The sequence below is a fragment of the Cervus canadensis genome, chromosome 3, assembly GCF_019320065.1.
Source record: "Cervus canadensis isolate Bull #8, Minnesota chromosome 3, ASM1932006v1, whole genome shotgun sequence".
Classification (NCBI taxonomy): domain Eukaryota; kingdom Metazoa; phylum Chordata; class Mammalia; order Artiodactyla; family Cervidae; genus Cervus; species Cervus canadensis.
The window spans coordinates 23,196,773-23,209,410 of NC_057388.1; the positions used below are offsets into that span (position 1 = coordinate 23,196,773).

Sequence of the window (12,638 nt, forward strand, 5' to 3'; positions counted from 1 at the left end):
TCCCTGTCACCAGCATTTCCAGCTCTTCATTTCAGCTCAACATAGAGCTGCACTGGTATTGTGGTCATCTTCCCCTTGAACATGCTTATCATTACTACAGGTCATAAAAGAGATAGTAAAGCCAATGGAAAATTCATATAACCCGGAATGTCCAAGAACCACACCTGTTTTAGCTTAATAATATCACTGAATCACAAAAGGCTTAACTCCAAAAGAACACAATGATAAAGAAGGGGGGAAGGGGAAGGAAGAGGTTGCTCCAACTCCAACATCTGCTGAAGGCATTCTCTTGGATTTTTTCCCTCATTCATGAATTAAGAAATGAGAATAAAATATACATTTACACAAATACAATTCAAGTTTTTTTTAAAATTATTACTCTCAAATGTATGTTAATGACTGAAAACCAACTTGAGTGATAAAATGTCAGCATGATTGGCCTGATACAGCAATCATCTGGTGGGATCCATAAAATTCTCTGCATTTTTGGAGATGGTTTTGCTAGGACTTTACCATGTATTGCCAGGTAGATCATCCTATCATTACAGGCTCTTGTCAAGAGCAAATTGACTACCATGGCATTATTTCGAAAGTATCAGTCAGTTCAGTTCAGTTCAGTAGCTCAGTTGTGTCCGACTCTTTGCGAACCTATGAATCACAGCACGCCAGGCCTCCCTGTCCATCACAAACTCCTGGAGTTTACTCAAATCATGCCCATTGAGTCGGTGATGCCATCCAGCCATCTCATCCTCTGTCCCCTTCTCCTCCTGCCCCCAATCCCTCCCAGCATCAGGGTCTTTTCCAGTGAGTTAACTCTTCGAATGAGGTGGCCAAAGTATTGGAGTTACAGCTTCAGAATCAGTCCTTCCAGTGAACACGCAGGACTTACCTCCTTCAGGATGGACTGGTTGGATCTCCTTGCAGTCCAAGGGACTCTCAAGAATCTTCTCCAACACCACAGTTCAAAAGCATCAATTTTTCCATGCTCAGCTTTCTTCACAGTCCAACTCTCACATCCATACATGATCACTGGAAAAACCATAGCCTTGACCAGACGGACCTTTGTTGGCAAAGTGATGTCTCTGCTTTTTAATATGCTATCTGGATTGGTCATCACTTTCCTTCCAAGGAGTAAGCATCTTTTAATTTCATGGCTGCAGTCACCATCTGCAGTGATTTTGGAGCCCAAAAAAATAAAGTCTGACACTGTTTCCACTGTCTCCCCATCTATTTCCCATGAAGTGATGGGACCAGATGCCATGATCTTAGTTTTCTGAATGTTAAGCTTTAAGCCAACTTTTTCACTCTCTTCTTTCACTTTCATCAAGAGGCTTTTTAGTTCCTCTTCACTTTCTGCCATAAGGGTGGTGTCATCTGCATATCTGAGGTTATTGATATTTCTCCCGGCAATCTTGATTCCAGCTTGTGCTTCTTCTAGACCAGCGTTTCTCATGATGTCAAAAGTATACAGTTACTTTAAAACATCCATGTAAATATTGGGTATAAGCAATGTTTAGTGTCCTAGATGCACAAATCTCTACAAATTTTGTTTGTCAGCCTCATCTACAGCTCTTTCCTTTACTCTTGCCATCACCAGCAATAAATGGCTTCATCTAATATAGAAAAATTATCAGGAAACTGAAAATGGTACATGGGTTAACAGACTATAGTCTCAGCGATCCTGGAGTTGGATCTCCAATTTTATCTTTGATAGCACGCCTTGATGAGGTATCGATAAAGATGGAAAATGTCAGTTCCATAGCAAGTCTGACCAAAATCTTAATCTGAAAGTTCACAGTGGAGTGACCTGGAAACGTCATCAGAACTGAAGAATGGGTGGTGGTGGTTTAGTCGCTAACTTGTGTCCCTGTCCTACTCTTGTGACCCCATGAAGGGTAGCCCATCAGGCTATTCTGTCTATGAGATTTCCCAGGCAAGAATACTGGAGTGGGTTGCCATTTCCTTCTCCAGGGGATCTTCCTGATCTAGGGATTAAACCCAGATCTCCTGAATTGCAGGCAGATTCTTTACTGACCAGGGAACTGAAGTCAAATCGGCCTTCTTTAGTGGTAGATGTGTGTGACTGAAAATACGGCCATGTTGTTTGGGATAAGAGAAAGTGAATATCTCAGGCTGGGAGATACTTCAGACAGTATTGAGTTATACTCCCTTATTTTATGGATGAAGTAAATGAACCATAGAAAGCCTAAGACACATGTGTGATTTCACTCAACTAGTTAGTAGCAGCACACTCTAAACCATACCCCAGGTCTTCTCTTCCCAAGTTCACATGTCTGGCAGTCATTTGTATAATATTGCTACAGAAGAAAAATGCAGATAAGTCGAACTGAAATAGTTTTATTACTTGTTCAAAATGTCAAGCTATGTCATTGACTAAATGCAAAATATTTCTTCACTAGTATACAATGTGAATAAAATTCATTGAGTCTTAGTGTCAATAAAAAGGTAAAGTGGCAACTCTTCACTGGATTATTAAATTTATTTGGCAAATTTTGTCTTTGTTTTGCAATAAGACAATTTATGATAAGAAAGTTGTTATTTAACTCTCTAAGCTTGAGGAAATAATACAAACACACAACATAAAGAAAATATTTTATAATGTATAGACCACATATGAAAAATTAAGAGAGGAAACAAGGCAAAAAAGTACATCAAAAACTCTAGTTAGTAAAAATTGTCAACTACTCTACATGAAGTATAAAGCTAATTAAAGATTAGAAAGGATTTTTTTAAAATCTTGGTTATTGAGTTCAATGTTTTAGGCTGTCTTTGAAAGGCAAGTTGAAACTAATACCTCAATAAATAAAAGGATTTAATGACCATTTTGCAAAAATTCACCAGTATTATAATATGAAAGATTAAAAAATTTGTGCAAATTTAGTGACAATAAATTTTTTAGGACGAATTCATTCCTACTGAAAAAGATGATGTGTGTTTGTGTGCTCAGCCATGTCCAACTCTTTGCACCCTGTGGACTGTAGCCCACCAGGTGCCTCTGTCCATTGAGTTTTCCAAGCAAGAACACTGGAGTGAGTTTCCATTTTCGACTACAAGGGATCTTCCCAGTCCAGGGATCAAACCCACGTTTCTTGTGTCTCCTGCATTGGCAGATGGATTCTTTACCAGCAAGCTACCTGGAAAACAAAAAGGCGATGTTATATTTTAATAGTAACTTATCTTTAAGCCTATCAGGCATTTGATTAGTTTTATTAACAATGAACTTCAGCTGAGTGTGTCTATATCACTGACAATGTCATTCACTTTTTTTTTCCCATTTAAATTTTTTTTTCCATTTATTTTTTTAGTTGGAGGCTAATTACTTTACAATATTGTAGTGGTTTTTGTCATACATTGACATGAATCAGCCATGGATTTACATGTATTCCCCATCCCGATCCCCCCTACCCTCCCTCTCCAGCCGATTCTTCTGGGTCTTCCCAGTGCACCAGGCCCGAGCACTTGCCTCATGCATCCAACCTGGGCTGGTGATCTGTTTCACCATAGATAATATACATGTTTCGATGCTGTTCTCTTGAAACATCCCACCCTCGCCTTCTCCCACAGAGTCCAAAAGTCTGTTCTGCACATCTGTGTCTCTTTTTCTGTTTTGCATATTGGGTTATCATTACCATCTTTCTAAATTCCATATATATGTGTTAGTATACTGTATTGGTCTTTATCTTTCTGGCTTACTTCACCCTGTATAATGGGCTCCAGTTTCATCCATCTCAATAGAACTGATTCAAATGAATTCTTTTTAATGGCTGACTAATATTCCATGGTGTATATGTACCACAGCTTCCTTATCCATTCGTCTGCTGATGGGCATCTAGGTTGCTTCCATGTCCTGGCTATTGTAAACAGTGCTGCGATGAACATTGGGGTGCACGTGTCTCTTTCAGATCTGGTTTCCTCAGTGTGTGTGCCCAGAAGTGGGATTGCTGGGTCATATGGCAGTTCTATTTCCAGTTTTTTAAGGAATCTCCACACTGTTCTCCATAGTGGCTGTACTAGTTTGCATTCCCACCAACAGTGTAAGAGGGTTCCCTTTTCTCCACACCCTCTCCAGCATTTATTGCTTGTAGACTTTTGGATAGCAGCCATCCTGACTGGCGTGTAATGGTACCTCATTGTGGTTTTGATTTGCATTTCTCTAATAATGAGTGATGCTGAGCATCTTTTCATGTGTTTGTTAGCCATCTGTATGTCTTCTTTGGAGAAATGTCTGTTTACTTCTTTGGCCCATTTTTTGATTGGGTCATTTATTTTTCTGGAATTGAGCTGCAGGAGTTGCTTATATATTTTTGAGATTAATCCTTTGTCTGTTGCTTCATTTGCTATTATTTTCTCCCAATCTGAGGGCTGTCTTTTCACCTTGCTTATAGTTTCCTTTGTTGTGCAAAAGCTTTTAAGTTTCATTAGGTCCCATTTGTTTATTTTTGCTTTTATTTCCAATATTCTGGGAGGTGGGTCATAGAGGATCCTGCTGTGATTCATGTCGGAGAGTGTTTTGCCTATGTTCTCCTCTAGGAGTTTTATAGTTTCTGGTCTTACATTTAGATCTTTAATCCATTTTGAGTTTATTTTTGTGTATGGTGTTAGAAAGTGTTCTAGTTTCATTCTTTTACAAGTGGTTGACCAGTTTTCCCAGCACCACTTGTTAAAGAGGTTGTCTTTTTTCCATTGTATATCCTTGCCTCCTTTGTCAAAGATAAGGTGTCCATAGGTTCGTGGATTTATCTCTGGGCTCTCTATTCTGTTCCATTGATCTATATTTGTCATTCACTTTAGACATTGTCTCAGATTCATGCATCTAATCCTATCATTAAGAAATTAAATCAAAAAAAAAAAAAAAAAAAGAAATTAAATCAATAATACAAGGTAACCCTTGGTTTGCAGTTACTAAAATTCAAAAGAAAATATTTAAATTCCTTCTTAAATCTCCCAAGCTGTTTCAGTCTTCATTTGTAACAGAAAATAAATCCTTTAGCAGGTCTGCAATGCAAATGATAAACTATCATCACTCAGTCTGATTTGCACTGGAAATAATTACACAGCTTGGTGTTAATTCATTTTAATCAATTTTTGAAACTGGAAGTTGAAACATCTTCCCACTAGGTTTTTTGTAGTAGTTGTTACCCTGTAGTTCTTTGAGATGATTTGCAGAATATGCAGGCAAAGGCATCAAACACCATAGATGTTAAGTATGGAGTCAGAAATGATGGACAGACCAATATATTGGCATATCTAGTCTAGTAGATCTCTCTTTGTGAATGTAACAAGGATTTCTAGTGGCCACATGTATACTCAGTTCACAAATCTAAACTCATTTTAATTCATCATAGAGCTATATTTTAATAGGTTCAAATTAAACAAGGTGTGAATCATCACTATCTGTCCTTGAGGGAAGGAAACAGTTTAACAATAAGCTGTAGCACTGAAGATTTCCAGTCATTTTCCTGAGTGTCTACAAGGGTTTTGTCAAAGCTTTGCCTTGCATTTTATGTTTCATTTGAACTGTGTGACTATAGAAAGTATATGTAAATGCTGAATTTATGGTATGCAGTGAATTGCCACTTTAGTGCTAAAAAACATTTTCAAGAGTTAAGTCTAATCCAAACCACACTTTAATTCCAAATGTAATGAATTATATTTTGATACCTACATTTCATGGTGATTGAAAAAAATTTTTTCAACACACTAAATTTAAACTTTTAAAGGCTTTAATTTACTCAGCAATTTGGAAATTTCTTGGCTTTGCTTAAGCTAAATACTATTCTTTCCATTCATAACTACTGAGTATAACCTACTGAAAGTCTATTAAAGTATATATGATACAAAATAGATAGATCAGGTTATACAATTTTAAAAAGTCATTCTAGTAGCATGGGGTGGATGACACAGCAAGATCATCTGTCAAAACCTTACTAAGTATATACAAGGCAGGAAGGATTAAGATTCAGTCTTTTTTAATTAAAAAAACATACCCTAATTTTCATTGTTTTTCAAAAAATATGCAATAAAATAAACATGGCTAACAGAGTGTTGTCAAATAGTGGTTATTCGCAACTAGCTTAAGTGAATAAATGCAAATGATTAGTAGTTAAAATACTAATTTTTTGCAAATAGATATTTCTGAAGCCTCTATATCTGTATTTAACTTAGATGTACCATACTATATGTATTCTTTATTTGCATATGTGCTATCAATTTTTCTTTCATTCTTGTTACTGATAAAAAATAACTATATATATATAAATATCAATATCTAACTATATACCTACCTATCTATCTCTCTATCAAGCTATCTTCTATCAGTAAAGCTACTTGAAAAAAGCTCTTTATTCATATTGGCCAAAACAAATTTGATAAGTCTTTTATGGATAAATATTATGATGTGAACTAGAAGTCAGGCTTTGCCAAAATTATCACAATCACCATTTTGAAATGATAGTTACTAAAATAAGGATACAATTATGCAGAGTTTAATCAGACTGGAATACGTGAATTAACTGTAAAAAAAAAAAACTGAAATATAATTAGCAATTAAGATGCAAGTACTTTTTAGCATTTTAAAATAATAACTACAAAGCTGCATTTTCTGTTTAAATTTTCATTTCACTGACTGCCTGATTGTATGTTAGGCTTGTCTTATTGATTGCTGACCTTTTCCTGTCATTGGATGTTAAACACCATGCAATGAATGCCTCACAATGTAATATGGCCTGAAATGGATCAGTAAGTTGAATGTGACCATAAGAAATGGATCCAATTCTTGACTTAGCAGAGACTAATCTTATTTATAAGGTTCCTTTATTCCATTTCATTTTTTTCTATTATATTCACGTACTAAATACTATTACCAATCAAATTAGTGGTGATTTTAGTCTTTTATCACCAAAACCATTGTTTCAGTGTTTCATTAGTAAAAGGCAACAACATAATCTTATTGACTGTGAGGCTATTGTCTGGTCAATTCCTTTTTAAGCCTCAGGCCTCAGGACACACTAATTTTTAGATCATCTCTAAGACCTTCTATAGAGGGTGCTATGATGTTGGGAAAGAGGAAATGCCCAAATCATCTTAAGTCCTCTGTTATGTTAAATATCCCAAATTGAGCTATGATGAGAAAGTAAACTAGGTATAGGAAATAATACATTTTTGCTATATTTTACCCATGATGTAATTATTATGAATGTTCCATGTATTATATGTAGTTTAAGATCCAGTTAGTAAGACTAGAAAATAAATCAATAGTGGATGCTGAATCATTATTTTCATTTAATGATACAATGATTAGCATAGTTAAAATTGAGAGATGTTTTTTTGCCCTCATGTACGTTGAGGTTCTCCTCCCTCTCACAGGGAAGGGACAACACTTATGCCCTTTATTTAGCTTACTATGCTTTATGTAATACACATGTGACTTTTAGACTTGTGGTTACAGAAAAGAACAACCTGCAAAAAAGCAGTAAGGACTCCATCATGCTCAGGATCCAAAAAAAGAAAATCTAGATCTTATTGATACATAATCAAGCCTCTTTGGTTTTCTTCACTTAGTGTGATGGAATCAGTCAATGATTAAATTGACAAATCAGTGATTTAACTGTATAATCTTGTTCAAGACTGATCACGTTGGTTAATAAACAACATGTCAAAACTTGAAAACACTGAAAAACTTGTTTTTATTTTCCTTGTTGTTTTCTTTCATTTCAGTTTTTAGTTTGAGGACCATGCAATAGTATTCAAATTTCCCAACATATGGCAGTGATTTTTTTCACAATTCCTTTCTCAGACTTAACTGCATATTAGAATAACCTGAAAAACTTTAAAAACTGCTACTATCTGAGTTCCATGTTCAGAAACTATGATGTAACTTGGATGGCATCCTGGTTACTGGGTTGCATACTATCTCCCCCATGTGATTATAATGGGCAGCAGATTTGGCACCCACAGGTATATATAAATATTATATTCTTCTTACAACTCACTGCTGGATTGTCATCCAACTTTTTCAAGCATCTTATTTACCAACTAGATGGTCTCCCTATCTCTCTCTTTCTTCTTACTATAGACTTTTTCTATCAAAACTTGAATGTGCCTTATATTTTAAAAAAGTAATGATTCTGATGTGCTTATTCTGTAGTTTGTGTGCTTATTCTGCACCATTTTACATGTGTTAGAGGCAAAGACAATAACGTTTAGCTGTGTTTATTTTTATTAAAAGAAACTCATTGAAGGTCAAGTCACCTCCTGATTGCACAGATTAAATAGGAAACTGTTACCTATTTCATCTTTACAAAGCATCTTATTGATTTTAAAAGATCTGTCCTATTGATAAAGTTCATGATGAAACATATATGTAACAAGGAGACTAAAATATTTATTTTACATATCTACAGTATGTATTGTCATAGTTCTAGATCAACCACAAATTATACAGGAAAACATTTAGGTACATGAAAAAACTTTGAAACATAAAAAATTAACATTTTGAAAAAAATCTTGTGAAAGCTCATTAAATAATAACATTGACAAATAAATAGTTAATCAGCTTTACTTATTAGCTGCTGCCATGCATTTCTGGCATTCCATTCCAAGCAAGGGTCAGCATGCAGGGTATAATTTCATACTGTGAGACTGTAAAAAGCTACAGGGCTTATTTTTGAAGTGAAATGTCTCAAGGTCTTTCACTCTTTCAAAGGGAGATCACTCTTGGCAGCTAAACTGTTCCCATGAAGATTACCAAAAAAGCACCCTTCTGAACTGTTAACCTGAAGATTCATGGCAACAACTCTTTTTGAAATTTTTCAATTTCGAAGAAGTTTTGTTGAGTGTGGGGTGGAGAGGATGGTTTGGGAAATGAAGGGTTACTGAGAAGCCCTTTTCCATGTTAAAAAAGTGAAGATTCAATGATGGGTATAGTATCACCCGTCTTTCAAAAGCCATGGGGAATTAATACTACAGGATGCGTGGAATTTAAAGGCAAATCGCATTCATGGATACTTATACATCTTGAAAAACTTGAAAAATCTATCTCCCAAGAAGCTCCTGATTCTCAGGACAGCTGGCTGAGTTTGATCAAAGCAGAAAGCATATATTTTCAAGTAAGAAAATAGCAGTGGCAGGCTCGAGTGGTCCAAGCAATCAGATCTGTAAAGCAGATGGCTCCGAGTCAGTCCGGTCCGGCGGTCTGGTTCTAGCTCAGACCCTGCTTGCTGGGTCTGCCAGCCCGCTTGCGCTCGCGGGGGTGCTGGGCCGGCTTGGCCGGCGCCGGGCTCTCGAAGTTGTGGCTGGACTCGTTGTGTTGCCGTGTGTATCGCTTGCACTTGCAGGCGGTGACCACGGTGATTTTGTAGGTGCGCGTGCTGCCGTCCTGGCACTGCAGCTGGATTCGCTGGGTGCGCGTCTTGTCATTGACACACCTCCACTCCTGGGAACTCCTCCGGCTCCAGTACTTCGTTCCGTAGCCCCCTCCGATCCAGTTAGGCAGCACGGGCAGGGGCAAGCACTCGCCCGCACACACCAGCTCTTTCAGAGGGCTGATGCTGGTGCACTGGCCGTCCGAGATGTATTTGGTGGAACGCAGTTCTCGGCAGCCTACTTGAACTCGAGCTGCAAGAAACAGGAAAAAAAAAAAAAAAATATATATATATATATATATATATATACACACACATACACATATATATATATATGTATGTATATATATGTGCATGAGAGGCATAGGCAAACACTTTAAAAAAAAAAGTCATCTGCAATGACAAAAAATAATGTCCAAATGATAGCAAATTGGCCAATAGGAAGGGAACACTTATTTTGTTCTCACAATGCAAAAATCCACCTGGATGGTTATAGAGAAAGCTTGCATGAAAATTATCAGTTATGGGATAAAATAAATTGAGCCTGATTTGTTTTTTCATGTGTAACATTAGCTAATTGCTTACTGGAGTATTTGAAAATCCCATTTTCTTAGTTTTACTCCCCCGATAAGTATTAAGCAGCTCTAAGTTTTATGTATGAATATTCATTCTTTAATGGGCTAAGAGGGAGTATATGTTCATGTTCTTCACTCACAGGTCTATTAGTTAATGTCTCCAAGTGCTTTTAATTAGGTTTTTCAAAAACTCTATTGAGAAAATGTGGAAAGAATTTGAATATTGTGTACAATGAAATCCATAATATTTTGTTTCAATTATAAAATTCAGCTGCAGAGAATCATATATACATATGTGTACAATGTCTGACATTTTTGCATATCAAACTTAATAACTACATTTTGAACATAAATTCCCAAACTATCTTTTAAAACCACAAATATTAAAATGCTTGAAATGCAAAATGTCACTACAACTCAACATTTAAAGAATATAAAAGCTCCTAAATCAGGAACGTATGGTTGCCATAACAACTTGGCTACATTTCCATGAATTTTATGGCAGAAAAATGCCTAACATGTCTGATTTACAACTGCAAAAGGAACCACGGTGTTTGTTTCCTGAATATTGGTCATGGCAAACTTTGTTTAGTCATTTGAATTTGATAAGTATGTTCTCTAATAGACTGTTTCTTGTTACATGCCTTATGTAATTAAAGCAAAAATTAGTCTTGAAATATTTGGGTTTTCTTTTCCATTGCTTTGTTATCTAAACTTGAGGAGAATTGCCTGTAACAAGCTTGGGGAAAAAATCCAGCCTTGTTAACCAGAAATATATATATATTTCAAAGTACAGACTGCTGAAATTTAAAAAAATAAAGATTATAAGGGACATTAAAGTGGTCTTGCATAGGATATTTAAAGGTAATATGAAGTAGATATTGAATTAGGAGTGTTACTTCAGTACTGTGCCCCAGAACTCATAAGGTAAAAGACATAGTCTAAAGGGGTGTGATAGTTGTGAAAATATGTAATGTATAAACATATACCTCTGTACAGACATGGAGTGTGAGATTGAAATTAAAGTGTAACCTAGCTGGCCAGTCAGCATACTCTGCCTGTCTGATTCTGACTCCAGCTCACCTTCCTGCAGCTGCCTTAGGAATGCACCTGGAAACAGCCGAGATGATTTTGACCCGCCTAGCTTTTTGTTCCTGTGTATATAGAAATTTGGCAGTGACAGTTCACGGACAATGAATACCCACTGCCTTGCTTGGTAATCTAATAATAATCAGATAGTTCTTGTATATGTAAAAGCAAGCATCCTAATGAAAGTTAAAAAACACCTTGATTTTCTTAGAAAGACATAAACAGTCATATTTGCTTTGATTTTACAAAGGTTGAAACTCTTTTCAGCACTTGAATAGAGTTGAGGAGTAGCAAAAAGATTTGTATAAGATTTCCTGTGAACTCTTTTCTCTGTGTCTCTCTGAAAGTCCAATTACTAGCATGTGAAAGGAGTGAAGCAAAAGTTAGGAAAAGACATTTGAATCCCTCCAACTAGTGGTCAACAAGTATGTCAATTAAGCAAACAGAATCGAAGAAAAATAGTTTTTATACAAAGTATTATTGTACTGTCATTATTTTAAATCTCCAAACTCATAAAAGTTTCCCTGGTCTTTCACAGAAATCTATAATTACCTACATTTTGATCTGGTGAATAAGAAGTTATTTCAGAAAAATATGACTCTCCAATGTTTAGTTTCATCCCTCTTTCTCAAAGATCACCATCCAAAGTTCATTTATTTCACTAGACATTTTTTAGAAATTGGTGTCTTTTTTTTTTCCCCCTTAGAAAGCTTCTTTTTCTTCCCCTTGTGATTTCCCATATGTGCTTTGGTTATTTACCTTTATACACTCTACCAGAACTGCACATGTTTTGAAATAAACAGAACACAACCTGAATTTAAGCTATCTAGAGCAACACTTCGTGAAAAAAAATCTCATTCTGCATTTCAAAGAAGCAACACTTTAATTCCTGGAAACATTTTTCTCTTGGAATGTTGGAAAACCGACGCCTGTGCCTACATTATCAAATCACTGTTTTAGTTATGTTAACTTTGTAGGGAAGAACGCCAGTCTACACATGCAGTGGATTGCTCCCAGACTGTTTAGCAAAACATATATGGTTCAGGTTAGTTAGCAATGAAATAATTCGATAGGAATGTGAGTTAATGCTACCAAATAAGAACACCAAATTCATGCAAGTAAAATACACTTACTGTTCCGATCCAGTCCAGCGTTACTGAAATGCCTGCCTCCATTTCTGGCTTGATTCATTGTGCTGTTGCTGCTGGGGTGTGCTGGAACAGGTTTAACCACATGTGAATAAAGGATTTCTGTGGCATCATTTTTAAAAGCCAAACAGCTTTTCATTAGGATGCATGCAAGGGGAATGAGAGAGAAATGAATGGCAGGAGGAAGCATGGTGAGTAGAGGATTTGCTTGGCTGGAGAGCTGGTTAATTCCTTTCCCTCTGCTTCTGCACTGTAACTGTGAAATTCCTTCTCAAGGTTCCCTTTATATATCCACTGAGGTTTGGCGTTCATTCAGGTGTAAAGTTGTGTAGCGCTACAGAGTGAAAACACGGAGAAGGGGTGGGATCCCTACATGACCCTGCGAAAGAATTTTACCAATGGAAGAGAAGACTACAGAAAAGGAGGAGCTTGGTATCCAAATT

At 36.3% G+C, this 12,638-nt stretch overlaps 2 protein-coding genes across 3 annotated transcripts in view; one reads left to right on the forward strand and one right to left on the reverse strand.

Annotated features, from left to right (window-relative positions):
• Nucleotides 1-12,638, forward strand: part of LRRC72 (leucine rich repeat containing 72) — a 145,726-nt gene that overhangs the window by 29,429 nt on the left and 103,659 nt on the right. The window lies entirely within an intron of this gene.
• SOSTDC1 (sclerostin domain containing 1) lies at nt 8,217-12,566 on the reverse strand. Its single transcript, XM_043462768.1, has 2 exons — nt 12,181-12,566; nt 8,217-9,636 (listed from the first exon to the last, which is right to left on the reverse strand). Exons 1-2 carry the CDS (start codon nt 12,383-12,385, stop codon nt 9,221-9,223), a joined length of 621 nt encoding a protein of 206 aa, XP_043318703.1. The 5' UTR covers nt 12,386-12,566; the 3' UTR covers nt 8,217-9,220.

Bases quoted from the DNA above. Each gene is read 5' to 3' on its own strand.
- SOSTDC1 (XM_043462768.1), bottom strand. From the start codon at position 12,385: ATGCTTCCTCCTGCCATTCATTTCTCTCTCATTCCCCTTGCATGCATC. The intron at 9,637-12,180 runs GTAAGTGTATTT...TGTTTCTTGCAG, and splicing joins CGCTGGACTGGATCGGAACA to CTCGAGTTCAAGTAGGCTGC.